At 42.2% G+C, this 13013-nt stretch overlaps 1 protein-coding gene across 2 annotated transcripts in view; it reads left to right on the forward strand.

Annotated features, from left to right (window-relative positions):
- The window catches only part of DCBLD1 (discoidin, CUB and LCCL domain containing 1), a 97703-nt gene that overhangs the window by 45756 nt on the left and 38934 nt on the right, over positions 1–13013 (forward strand). For both annotated transcript variants that reach the window (XM_072831629.1, XM_072831630.1), the window contains exons 6-11: positions 4569–4702; positions 8966–9006; positions 9997–10206; positions 10622–10746; positions 11021–11168; positions 11268–11375. In XM_072831629.1, coding sequence (XP_072687730.1) covers positions 4569–4702; positions 8966–9006; positions 9997–10206; positions 10622–10746; positions 11021–11168; positions 11268–11375 — 766 coding nt within the window. The remainder of the gene's footprint in view (positions 1–4568; positions 4703–8965; positions 9007–9996; positions 10207–10621; positions 10747–11020; positions 11169–11267; positions 11376–13013) is intronic.

Consider the following 13013-nt stretch of genomic DNA (forward strand, 5'->3'; position numbering starts at 1 on the left):
CATGGAAGTAACTGGAAGACCCTAATTTCTTCTTAGATTTTGGCTAGAGGCTGTCCTCAGCTCCTTGCCATTTGAGCCTTGCTGACATCACTGCTTGCTTCTTCAAAACCGAGGCAGAATTTCCTAACAAAGGAGTCCCCTAGTAAGACAGGTTACAGCCTTATGTAATGTCACCATGGGGGGCACCTGGGTGGCTCAGTGGTTGAGGGTCTGTCTTTGGCTCAGGTGGTGATCCGGGGGTCCTGGGATCCAGGCTCCCCCCAGACATCAGGCTCCACGCAAGGCACCTGCTTCTCCCTCTGCCTATGTCTCTGTCTCTCTCTCTGTGCCTCTCATGAATGAATAAATAAAATCTTTAAAAAAAAAGAATGTTGCCATGAGCGTGGCATCCCATCACGATTGCTGTGTTCTATTAGCAGAAGAAGACCATAGCTCCCATCATCTTAGAGGCCGTCCTCCATGGTGCCTCCATCTTAGGAAATGTGTTCAGTTGTGGCAGGTCCTTTGTGGAATCATCTTTGCAAAACCAAAACATATCCTGTAGATCAAGTTCACAGAATGTGTAGAACAAGTTACTAGAGAAGCTGTTGGAGAAACAGGTGCTCTGACTCAGGAAACAAAGATATTGTCTTAAAGAACAGTTACAGAAAAAGAATTGGTTCATTCTACAGTTGTTCGAAAAGGTAGAACCGGGGTCAGAGGAAGAAAGTATTTGGGAAGCCAGTTTCAGTTGCATATAAGGAATCATTGAGCAGTACAAAATGGGCTAGAATGTCTCAAGAAACCGTGAGCCCTAGTCCCTGGAAGTGTGTAGATGTTACAATAGTTTGTCAGACAGGGCCCGTATGTGTCCGGGAAGGTGCTGTGGGGTGGAGAAAGTGACTGTCGGCCAGGACGTATCTAGAGAGAACTTTAACAGTCTTTTTGAATTCTTAAGGCTCTGTGACTCTCTCCTTGACTGATGAATGAAGCCATCAACATTGGTACATGCCTATCATGCCAGATAAGTAGGATGGGCTTCTCTTTGAGATCTGCCTCACCTGGAAACCAGAGATAAAAAGCCCCTAGAACAGTTTCTCTCTTGGCACCTTTTCCCCAGCCTGCTGACTGTACCATCTGTCTTTAAGTGGAAGACATCACTTAAAAACTTGTTTCAGTAAATTCTCCATTCTCCCCAAATATTCAAGAAATACTAGAAAATAAAGGAAGACAGTACAGAGAGAGTGTGCTCCTGGTTTAGGAGGAAAAGAGGAGAAACCAGGCCCAATGTACACCCACAAAAAGCCAGAGGGAAATATGTTATAATAGTGCATGACTGTCTTCAGGTGATGGCAGTATGTGTGACTTTTGTCATATTTTCCAACATTTCTGCAATGAATGCATCTTACTTTTGTAAAGAAAATGTTGCCAATATGGTAATTACAAAGACTGTAGCCACAGAGGAACAATTCATATGATAGAATATGGAATACATTTTTAAAAAAGGTTTTATTTATTTATTCATGAGAGATGGAGAGAGAGAAGAGACACAGGCAGAGGAAGAAGCAGGCTCCCTGCAGGAGCCCGATGTGGGACCCGATCCCTGACCCCAGGATCACGCCCCGAGTCAAAGGCAGATGCTCAACCACTGAGCCACCCAGGTGTCCCGGAATGCATTTTTATAATTCAGCATTTTACCATCATTTTAAAACATGTGCTTTATTATTATTATTATTATTTTAAAGATTTTATTTATTTATTCATGAGAATACACAGAGAGGAGAGAGAGAGGCAGAGGGAGAAGCAGGCTCCATGCAGGGAGCCTGATGTAGGACTCGATCCCAGGTCCCCAGGATCAGGCCCTGGGCTGAAGGCAACGCTAAACCGCTGAGCCATCTGGGCTCCCCAAAACATGTGCTTTATTCATGTTTGATTAAATGCAACCTAATGCATTAGTTTTATTTTATTTTTTTTTAGCATTTAGTTTTATATTAAACTTTAATTACTTTGTCAATACTTTTTACGAGTACAAGTTGACTTTTCCTAAAGGAGGACTTAAGAAAATGCTCTGATTCTGGGATGACTTAATAATTGCTTTGAAAGTTGGTGCAGTCTTACTTCGTGCTGATCTGTTTGGCCATCTTTTGTGGCTTAGTGAACTTCAGAAATGTTTAATACCATCAACTTGAAATTTCATGAGCCATGCACGTGTGCTTCTCAGCTGTCTGTTGCATTGCTTTTCCTGAAGAATTACATTTAAATTATTTTGTTTGAGTTGAAGGTAGGTAGTTCACTAATTAACATGGGCTCATGGTGTGGCTTTCTTATATTTACATTTCAGTGAGGCTTTGACCTTGAAAATAGCTAGAAAAAGTATAAATTATGCTCTCTTCCAAAAGTATAAATTATGCCTTTCTTCAAAAGGAAACTTACAAGTTCAGTGAGAGTAAATTTTAAAAATTGATACCAAAAAGCCCCAATTTAAGTAGACATCAATTTTATTTAAGTTGGTTGGATAAGAGAGGGATTTTTATTTTTATTTTTTAAGAAAACAATCCTGGAAAGGGCTGATATTTTTATCATAATAATGTAATAGCCAGATCTAGTGGTTATTCTCTTGGAGTTGTATCCTACGGCACTCATTTAACATGGAAAAACATGAGCGGCAATTGAATGAATTCCATTAAAAGAGTATATACTACTGGGGTCCCTCCATACTGGTTACTGTGGAAAATGAGAATGTTATGTTGGCCAGTGATGCTAGTATTAGCTCCTATTGCTGGTTGACCTGTGAACCTGTCCTTTTGTAACCAAGGAGGCCTTGGGACATGCCAAGTCCTGGAAGAGCTCTCCACTAGGCTGGGCTCCTGGGATAAAGACCATCCCATCCCTAGAAGAAATTATAAGGAAGATAATGATCCTAGGGAAAGTGGGATTATTTGCTCAGTAGACCACTGGACCAATTTGGTTTTTGTTTGGGGTCTGGGAGAGCTAGGCAAGCATGTGTGGACATCGGGTGCCCATTAGAATCACAAGGTGATACCCATTAGAAAAGATACTAGACATCATGAAGTTCAGCCTTTTCATTGTACAGAGGAATTGGGGAGCCCGATCCAAAGTAGATAAAGTTAGAGGCAAAACTGGGATGATGAGCTAATTGCCAAATTTAAATTCAGGGCTTTTCTGTTACAACTGGCAGATCCATTTTGTACCCTAAGAATCTAAAACAGTGATAACCTATTTAAGAAAAGAACATTCTGGAGAAAAAAAAATTCCACACACTGCCTATTTAAAGATCACTATCTTATTCTCATCTTCTAATTCTTCTCCAGAATCAAGGAGGATAGTATCTGCATCTGTCTTTCAGCATTTTCATATTTCTTCTCTGTCAGTAATTCTTGCCCTCTTTTGACTATGATAGCCGTTATTGCAAAACTGACTCATTTTTCCCAAATCCGATCTAGTTTGGAAAATATACACCCTGTAAATCAAAGATCACAGAAGATCTCGATTTTATTGTAACCGCAACTATTATAAAATATGGTTGGTCTCGGTGGTCCCCCAGGGTTTATGACCTAAATCAAGAGAATTTTTCCACTGCAAGTACGGCAGCAGCATGGCCATGAACCGGAAGAGAAATTCCCAAGTCCAGTTATCAAGATATAATTTCATGAGCTGCTTTTCTCATTTCAGCGTTAGCCACCACGGAGAAGTGAGGCATTGCTGAAATTTATTTAGAAAATGTTTCTCAGCCCCTCGTCCTGGGCTGACCTGACAGCCTGATCACCCTCCCATGCAGGTCTGTGCCCATGGGGGCCTCGGGGCCCAGGCACCCATGGAAAAGTTTCAGTCCTTTTCCAGCTGCACTTCCAGTGGGCCAATCCCAATCCCAGGGCCACCTGCTAATCAGCCAGTCAGGTGCTCCTGCTCACTTTGTCACTCCAAGGCAGCAGTTATGGAGGACTGAGCGGGTGCCAGCCATCTGCCCCTTTCAGAAGAGACTCCAGAAATGAGATGGAGGCTGTGGGTCCTGGGTTGCTCATCCTCATAGCTCTAAGACCTTTGTGAAGTTTTTTTGTTGTTGTTCCATGTAATGTTCCATGGCTGACATCACTATTTTGCTTTTGGTGCCTTGTTCAATCTCTGAATTAATCATAAGATGAAGCTGTGGTATGGAAGGTTCACCTTCTCAAATGGTCCTTAGTAATGAGTATCTGGTAAACCAAATGTAAGACACCGATTAGTTATCTATGTCTGCTGAACAAGCCGCCCCAAAATTTAGTGGCTTAAAATAAGAGCCATGTTATTTGCTGATGAGTTTGTGGGGCAGCAATTTGGGTTGGTCAGTTCTTTTTTTTTTCTTTTAATTAAAAAAAAATATTTATTGATTCATGAGAGATACAGTGAGAGAGGCAGAGGGAGAAGCAGGCTCCCTGCGGGAAGCCTGATGCAGGACTCAATCCCAGGACCCCGGGATCGACCTGAGCTGAAGGCAGGCGCTGAACCACTAGGCCACCCAGGTGCCCCCTCCCAGCATATTTTAAATGTGTTCTTGAGTAGCTGTGAATGATGCTGTTGCTGTATTTCAGACCTCTTTATTGTGCAAAGCCGCCATCCACGCAGGAATAATTGCAGACGAGTTGGGTGGTCAGATCAGCGTGCTTCAGCGCAAAGGGATAAGTCGATATGAAGGAATCCTGGCCAACGGCGTGCTCTCAAGAGAGTGAGTACCTTGTCTTTTGTTCTGAGTGGAAGGTCGCCCCGAAGGCATAAATTATAAGCTCACAATTTTGAAGGGACAGTGGGCATCTGATACCAAGGGTTTGTCGCCTGGGAAGAATGTGCGTGAGGGCCTAGAGCAGCATTTATGGTGACTGTGGGCAAGACCAGCGCAGCAACAAAGCAGCTCACTGGTTCTGCTGACAAGTACGTTAAGTAGCACACGTTGGAAGCTCTAGGGCAACGCAGTGCTTCTACCCTAGGTGCGTTATGGGGAGAGAATAAAGGCTATCCCTTTTCAGTTCTTCCAGTTTTAGTAAATTATTGGTTCTCTCCAATATTACCAGAGATATTGAAGGAGACCGGGCAGTCAAGTAGGCCTCCATAGAACGACCAAGCTTCCCAGGAGCTCCTGGTGATGGATAATACTTGGGAAGTGGGGGAGGGAAAACGGGGGGCTTTTGTTAACATTCATCCCTCTGATTGCTGTCACCCTCTGCTCTTTTAGCTTCCTGAGAAAAAAAAAAGTATGTCAATTGTTCACATGTTTTAAACATTTCAACCTGGGCTTTTAATGCATTTAGGTTTCCTCAGCTTCTGGGGTGGAAAACAAGAGCTGTTAGGACTAAATATAAACCTGCCTTGTGGTCCAGGTGTCCGCTCATAGAAACAGGCAGCTTGGCGTGGGCCAGGGGGAGGCTTGCCTGGGTGGGTGCCGTGGGAGAGAAAGATGATCCTGAAGCTGCTGTGTTTATCTCTAGCCCCTTCCCTATCAGCCCCCAAAATGTCTCCCTGCCACCATGGCCCTGTGTTTTTTGGACAGGTTGTCACGTAGTCTTGGTCTCAGGAATACTGCACAAGACAGAGGCGACTGGCATTTCAGGATCCAGAAGTAGGAAAACGTAGCCCAGGGCCTGTACCCCTACCCACCCTAGTCTGTATGGGGGTCACCACCCTCCCCTGCGCCCCCACCCCACCGTGGTGCCCTGGTCCCTGCTCCTGTGACACCATCGTGTTTCCCTGCTCTTGATAGGTTGATAGGTTCCCTGGTTAGCATAAATATAGTGATGCTGATGTCACTGTGAGGCAGTTATACAGTAATTTTTTTCCCTCCCCTTCTACTTTTTTATTTAAATGTATTACGGCTGGTTGAGCGATATTGTGGTTCAAATAGGGATTCTGACTACAAGGTGTAATATTGTTTCTGTGGGAAAATGTATCATAAATTCTCAAGAACCAATTGATGAGCTCACAAGTAAAGTTAGGGACTAAAGCCCATTTTTGGATTGGGATGTTGGCCTAAGCTCACAGGATGGGGACTTAGAAGCAGTGGCTGCAGTCGGGGGAGAAACTGGGTAGGACACATTCATGAAGGAGGCCTTGGCCGGGTGGAAGGCGGGGACCAGGCAGGCAGGGGACACGGAGCAGAGTCAGGGCCCAGAGAGGGACACCAGAGGAGTTACAGTAGGCAGCACACCCTGCTCTTGTCCAGGCCCTGGCTGGAGGGTAGCTGAGGAGAAAAGGCAAAGCTCCCACTGGCAATTCTGAGTCGGGGCTGCAGGTAGGGGTACCTGGAGAGGGTGTTTGAGCCTGAGTCTTTCACAGGCCACGCAAGTGATGCTGCATGTGATCTGTGGAAGGCAGTCGCCCACTAAGCACAGGGTGCGGGCTGCACTCTGATGGGAGGCTCACTGCTCTGTGTTCTTGCCTGCTGTGGATGGGGCTTCCCTCTGGATAGGACTTCTCACTTTGAGAGGCCCCACAGTGTTCTTTTCATACTGTGTGAACATTCAAAGACAAATCAGTCCCAAGTTTGTGCCAAGGTTTAAGATCTAAAAGCTTAGTTACAGGGGCGCCCAGGTGGCTCAGTGGTTGAGCGTCTGCCTTTGGCTCAGGTTCTGATCCCGGCTCATGGGATCGGGTCCCCATCGGGCTCCCTGCAGGGAGCCTGCTTCTTCCTCTGCCTATGTCTCTGCCTCTCTCTCTCTGCCTTTCATGAGTAAATAGATAAGATCTTTTTAAAAAGATAAAAATAAAAAATAAAAGCTTAGTAACAGACTACCTTTAGAACTAAATCCTTACTCAAATAAAATTTATGTGTGTGTTATAAATTCACTTTTATATACACACGTATTTTATACATACATATATGCACGTACATGTATGTACTATGGATAAAAATGTACGCATACATGTACTATATATACATACATGCATATGTACATGTATTTTTTCACTTTTGTGAAAAAAATTTTTCACTTTTTTTCACTCAAACTTTTTGGAACATAAATATTATATCCTGATTTATTTTAAAAGTGATTACTTATGCACAGTAAGCTATAAACATCAGCGTGATCTTGACTTTTGAGGATCTGGTTTTGGTTACATTTTTTATGGTTCAATGTATTGATACTAGGGGACCATTTCAGGAAGATGTCATGCTGGGGCCTAGATTTGTTGAGCGCCGTGTCTCCAAATAGGAACAAAGAATTGACCTCTGGTTTTAAGTCTGTTTTTTTGTTTTTTGTTTTTAAATCTCTTGCCTATGTTTATATACATCTTAGTGCTTCTTTTGTAGAAAAATAGGATTGTAAAAAGTTTAACTTGTACTACTAGGATTTTATTTTACCTTTTGAAAAAAATTATTTAAACTATTAAATAGAAGCAGACGTGTTCTCAGTTACTTCTGGGCTTAACACAGATGAAGTCACCTAACGGAATTTGAAATTAAATGATGATGCAAAGATAGGAATACAGAAATCGAAGCCATTAATGAATTAGGAAGAGTTTCGCTCTACATTCCATGCAGTTATTTAAACAAATTTTTGATGTTTGTTTTGGTGGGAATAGAAAGTCCAGAATTATATCAATGTCCCTTCTTCCTTCCAGCTCTGATTTTGCTTTGGCTTTTTGTACTGAGCAGAGAAGAGTGAACCACATGCGGATACATCTCTGCCAGTCATCTCAATTCCCAAATCTTTAGGGGGCAGTTGTTTTTATCTGTGCTGGTTTGCTGTTGGGGAAGCACTGTGCCTGCGGTCATTGAACTTCTGTTCCCACACATGCTTGTTTGGTGTTCAGGAAAAAACACAGAAGGAAGCATTGCCGCTGAGGAAGAAGGAGTCCCTAAAGTAAATATCTAGGGTTCTTCTGGGATTCATCCGGGTCAGGTCACTTCCTTGATTGGAGGAGACCAGAATGGAATCAGGAAGAGAGCCTGACCTCAGACAGAGGGTGAAGCTCAAACCACCAGCCGGGAATGCTTTTCTTTCAGTTTACATCAGCCTATTCTTGATCACTTCTCTAGCCCTCTGGGAAGGCTGGCAGTTCCAGGAATCTGATTGAACTCATTCACCCTGATGTGTGAATGCTTCAGAGCTCCAGCCTCCTGGGGTGTTTCCATTTTTAAAAAAGGAGGCTCAATAAATAAATAAATAAATAGGAGGCTCATTTACCAATAGAATTCTCTAAGTGGTTGTATTTAGTTAGTTTAATAGAGTCAAATGGAAAAAAAAAAAAAGTATTCCAGCTGATAATGGAGAAAAGCCAGGCAGAGAGCTTTTAGGTTGCAGAGCCCTCCCAGTGGTGTCTTCCCAGGGTTAACTACAGTTATCCTTCTTTCCATAACCTCTCTTGTTCAGCAACAACAAAATATTTTAGCGTCTCATGGCAGTGGGAACAAGTTTAGGTGCTCCAGGTTGCTGCAGTATCAGGTGGGCTTATTTGGGCAAAATGTCAAGTGTAATAGCAGGAACATTAGAAAAAAAATGGAAAAATCAGTCAAGTAGAGGCTCTAAATAAATTAATAAAACTTTGTGAAACAGCAACTTTCTTTAAAAGTTAGGAGAGCTGCATCTTCACCCCAGCTTGGCCTCGAACTGTGAATTTAGGCAAGTGTCATGACCCCCGAGGGTCTGCATTTTCATGTAGGAAATGATTGGTGCCTGCATTGTATTCAGTGCAGAGGTTATAATGGAACCTTTATGCGGAATGGCAGGGCCGGGAGTCTCTGCTTGGGACTGGACAAAGAAGAAGATAAAGTCCCTTCCAGGAATTGGGACTACCTGGTACTTCTAAACATTGCAACAGCAGCAAAGCTTTAAATGGGAAGGTTCCTATACTCTTGTCCAGACCTTTTCTGGGCTCTTTGTGATTTCACGGTTCAGGACCCTCTGTCCATAGTTGCCATCTCTAATTCAGAGTCAAACATTTAAATTGAGATCCCGGTAAGCAACTCACCTCCTCATGTCTGTGTTTGTTATTGCAGTGGTTCCCTGTCAGACAAGCGATTTCTCTTTACCTCCAATGGTAAGGATCATGCCTTTTTTTTTTTTTTTTTTAAGAACTTGATATTTTCTAATCCCCAGTGGTAGTTTATTTTCCCGTACCCCTCTGATGATCTAGTTTAAAGGATTGTATTTTTGTTTTTGCCCCCCGCCGATCCCAGAGCACCAAGTACGCTGTAACCTAAAAATACCAAGACACTAACTCAATTGGTATGAAGTAGAAAATCCTTTTTCTTTATCATCTCAGCTGTCTCAAACTTTTGCCAAAAAAGAATGAAAATTCAAAATAGCATTTATTTTAAGATAAATTCCTTTATGTTAAACTTTAACAGGAAAAGCTTTTAAATACGACGGTTTGATTTGTGGTTCTCTTGAATAAAATGATTGAACATGAAATATGTTCTGTGTAAATAGTCTCTCAGCCTAAAGTAAAATATTGCAAGGAGAACAATATGAATGTGTCTTCTTTGTCCAGGGAGAGGAGTGTGGCCTTTATTTGCTAACCTCCACATTGTCTTGGACATGGTAAAATTCAGGTCCTGAGGATGACGTTGAGTACAATTTACTGATCTTCAGTGCCCCTGGATGTCCCTCCTCTTCAAGGATACGGACAATAGAGTCCCCTCTGATCAAGTGAGAAGAACTTTCAGCATTTTAAACCTTTAGGACACATTATACTTTGCTGAAATGAGGGTGAATTTATAAGTTTAGAAAGGAAAACCTATGGTGGGAACAAAGAGATGTCATTCCTAGGGGGGTGTGACTTCAGTGAGGTCCATTAAAGAGAAAAGCAGCAATTGCCAGAGGCTGCAGTACCAGTGAGTCAAAGAAAAAATCTGGGTCACTAAAAAAAAACTAGTACTTAGTTGATTTGCTATCAGAATGGAAATAAATCCACTGGATAATTCTAGGTGAAATGGAGTACTTTATTTTTCCCCCCTCTCATTTTGTGTTTACATCAGAGATACTCTCCCGGCCTTTTTGAAATTTTTTAATTTTTCATTTTTTTTAGGTTGCAGCAGATCATTGAGTTTGGAACCTGACACACAAATCAGAGCCTCTTGGCAGTGGGTCAGTGAGATGGGAGAACAAATTCACTGGTCCCCCGACCAAGCCCAACTTCAAGACCAAGACCTGTCGTGGGCAGCAGGAGATGGTGGCAAGAACCGCAAACAGCGAGAGTGGCTGGAGACCGATTTGGGAGAGAAAAAGAAAATCACAGGTACAGCCTCACCAATGCAAGTGACTGGCGGTTGAAATTACGTTTTAGACCTACAGAGGTGCCTCTTTCTGTCCCTCCAAGGACTCTGTGTCTTTTCTAAAAGTAACAAGCCTTCACACTGTCTCCATGGGAAGAACCTGTGCGCAGATTGTAAGTGCGGATATATGGATTAGAAAGCCCACACCTCAAAGATGGAACCTTCTGCTGGCGTGTTGTCAGTGTGGAAACACTCATCTGTGGTCAGGTTTCTAAATGCAAATAAGAAAAATTGGCCTGGAAAATGATTTAAGATTTCAAGTGAGGAGAAAAAAAAAAAAAAAAAAGAAAGAGAAAGAAAGAGAAAAGACACCTGGAATTGTAATACATGATGTATATATTTTTAAAAACTAACCTATCAATAATATTTTCTTACAAGGGATTATGACCACAGGATCCACACAGTCAAATTTCAACTTTTATGTTAAGAGTTTCGTGATGAAGTTCAAAAACAACAACTCCAAGTGGAGGAGCTATAAAGGAATTGCGAATAATAAAGAGAAGGTAAGAGAAACTTTGGAGGAAGGAACTGAGCGGGAGAGTGGTCTCCAGATACTTTTATCCGTGTGATTCCAGAAACCAGAGTTGCAGCACCACCCTAGTGAGGTAACTTAGCCTTTGTTGGCAAAGCCATATATCTTCACTTGCAAGCATCTCTGCAGAACCGCAAGGGACATAGAATTCTGGCTTTGGTGTCATATAAGCAGGGAGGAGGGGGTGGGAAAGACTTAGGAACTCCCTCCGAGCCTCTTCAGGTAAAAGTTATTTGTTTCTACAGGTGTTTCAGGGCAACTCGAATTTTCGGGATCCAGTGAGGAACAATTTCATCCCTCCCATCGTGGCCAGATACATTCGGGTTGTCCCCCAGACGTGGCATCAGAGGATAGCCTTGAATGTGGAGCTCTTTGGTTGCCAGATTACACAAGGTGTGGGACCAGGGGCAGGTCAGCGAGTTGTTTGATTCTGATCATGCCCTTTCACAGATTGTTACTAATGTGGTTTTTCCAACATCTCCTCTGCCTCAGGTAATGATTCATTGGTGTTAAACAAAACAAGTCCAAATACTGTTGGTTCATCTGAAAGAGAAGATGAGACAATCACAAAATCCATCCCCTCTGCAGAAATACCCACAGGTAGAGCAGTTACTGTTTTGTGGTTTCCTAAGGGGCATAACCAGACTCCATCTGATTATTACAGTCACTTCAACGAAACCTTTTTTCTCTGTCATGTGAATGTCTGGAGTCAGATGGCCCAGAGGTAGCTGCATAAGTATAAAATGAGGTATATCCACAGGAGGTATATCATTGCAATATTGTGAGTAGAAAAAAGTAGTATTTGCCCTTCAAACAATAGGTAAAGATTTTATGGAAAAATAATAGCACCTCCACACAATGGAATACTCTGCAGGTGTGAAAAATAAATGTGCTTAGTAGTAGAGGAAACTCTCTGAGATAACTTTAAAAAATATGCAAAGACCGGACAGTCTATATAGCACTCTACCATTTGTGCAAAAAAGGGAATAAAGATTGAATACACACACATATATATAAATATGTACATATATATATATAAATATATATATATATATATATAAAATCATTGCAATATCTCTGGAAGAAGGTCAGGAAACATAATTTGGCTTCCTGTAGAGGAGGAACAGAGGTAGGAGGGAGACATTTTTATACTTTTTGAAGTTTGAACATGTAAATATATAATCTATTCACATAATAAACATTAAAAGGACATTTGTTTTTTCAGAATATAAAATGATTTGCATATTAATTTATAAAATTCAGAAAGATTAGAGATATAGAAATATGAACATAAAAACAAGCCATAAATTAGTATCCCTAGATAATCACCATATTCCACTGTATGCAATCAAACTATATTTATCTATAACTTGAGAAAAAAACAGTAGCCTGCCATATATTTGGTCCTGTAGCATATCTTTTTTCACTTAACATGGTACTATGGGCATCTTCCAATGTTATTAAGTAGTTGAAAAACACAGTTTTTTTGTTTTTTTTTTTTCAATTTATTTATGATAGTCACAGAGAGAGAGAGAGAGAGGCAAAACACAGGCAGAGGGAGAAGCAGGCTCCATGCACAGGGAGCCCGACATGGGATTCGATCCCGGGTCTCCAGGATCGCGCCCTGGGCCAAAGGCAGGCGCTAAACCACTTTGCCAACCAGGGATCCCCACAGTTGTTAATACCTTTGTGTTTTCATATGGATATACCATCACCTAGTTAACCAGTCCCCTGTTGTTGGATGTTTAAGGTGGATAGATTTTTCCCAAATTTCCACTCTGGTAAATAACACCGCCATCATTTACATAACTTTTGTTCCTTTCAAAGGTTCTTATCCTCCCTTTTCACGAACTACACATTTCCACTCCTGATCATCCCTTTGTTTTCTTCTCAGGGATCACAGATAAAGAAGGGTGGACAAATATTTCTCCTTTAGTGTGCATAGTTTCTACAAGCTTGGGGCCTGCTTTAGTAGCTGTTAAAGCGACTTCTTTTTTTAAAGTAGGAAGATATGGTGTTCCGTGCAGCAGAGTGGAAATGCTGCTTGAGGTCATCAGGCTGCATTTCCTCTCAGTCCACAGCTCCAAAGCCCTGGTAACGGAAGCACAGGGAAGCACAGGGCTCAGCTCCCCTTCCCTGCTCCCCCTCACCCGCCAAGCTCCTGTTATTGTCCAAGCCAGAGCCCTCCCACCATCTAGGAGAACTGGTTCCTTGAGCCAAGCACCTCCTGGCCAGCCG

Source organism: Canis lupus, chromosome 1 (genome assembly GCF_048164855.1).
Source record: "Canis lupus baileyi chromosome 1, mCanLup2.hap1, whole genome shotgun sequence".
In the NCBI taxonomy this organism is placed as follows: Eukaryota; Metazoa; Chordata; class Mammalia; order Carnivora; family Canidae; genus Canis; species Canis lupus.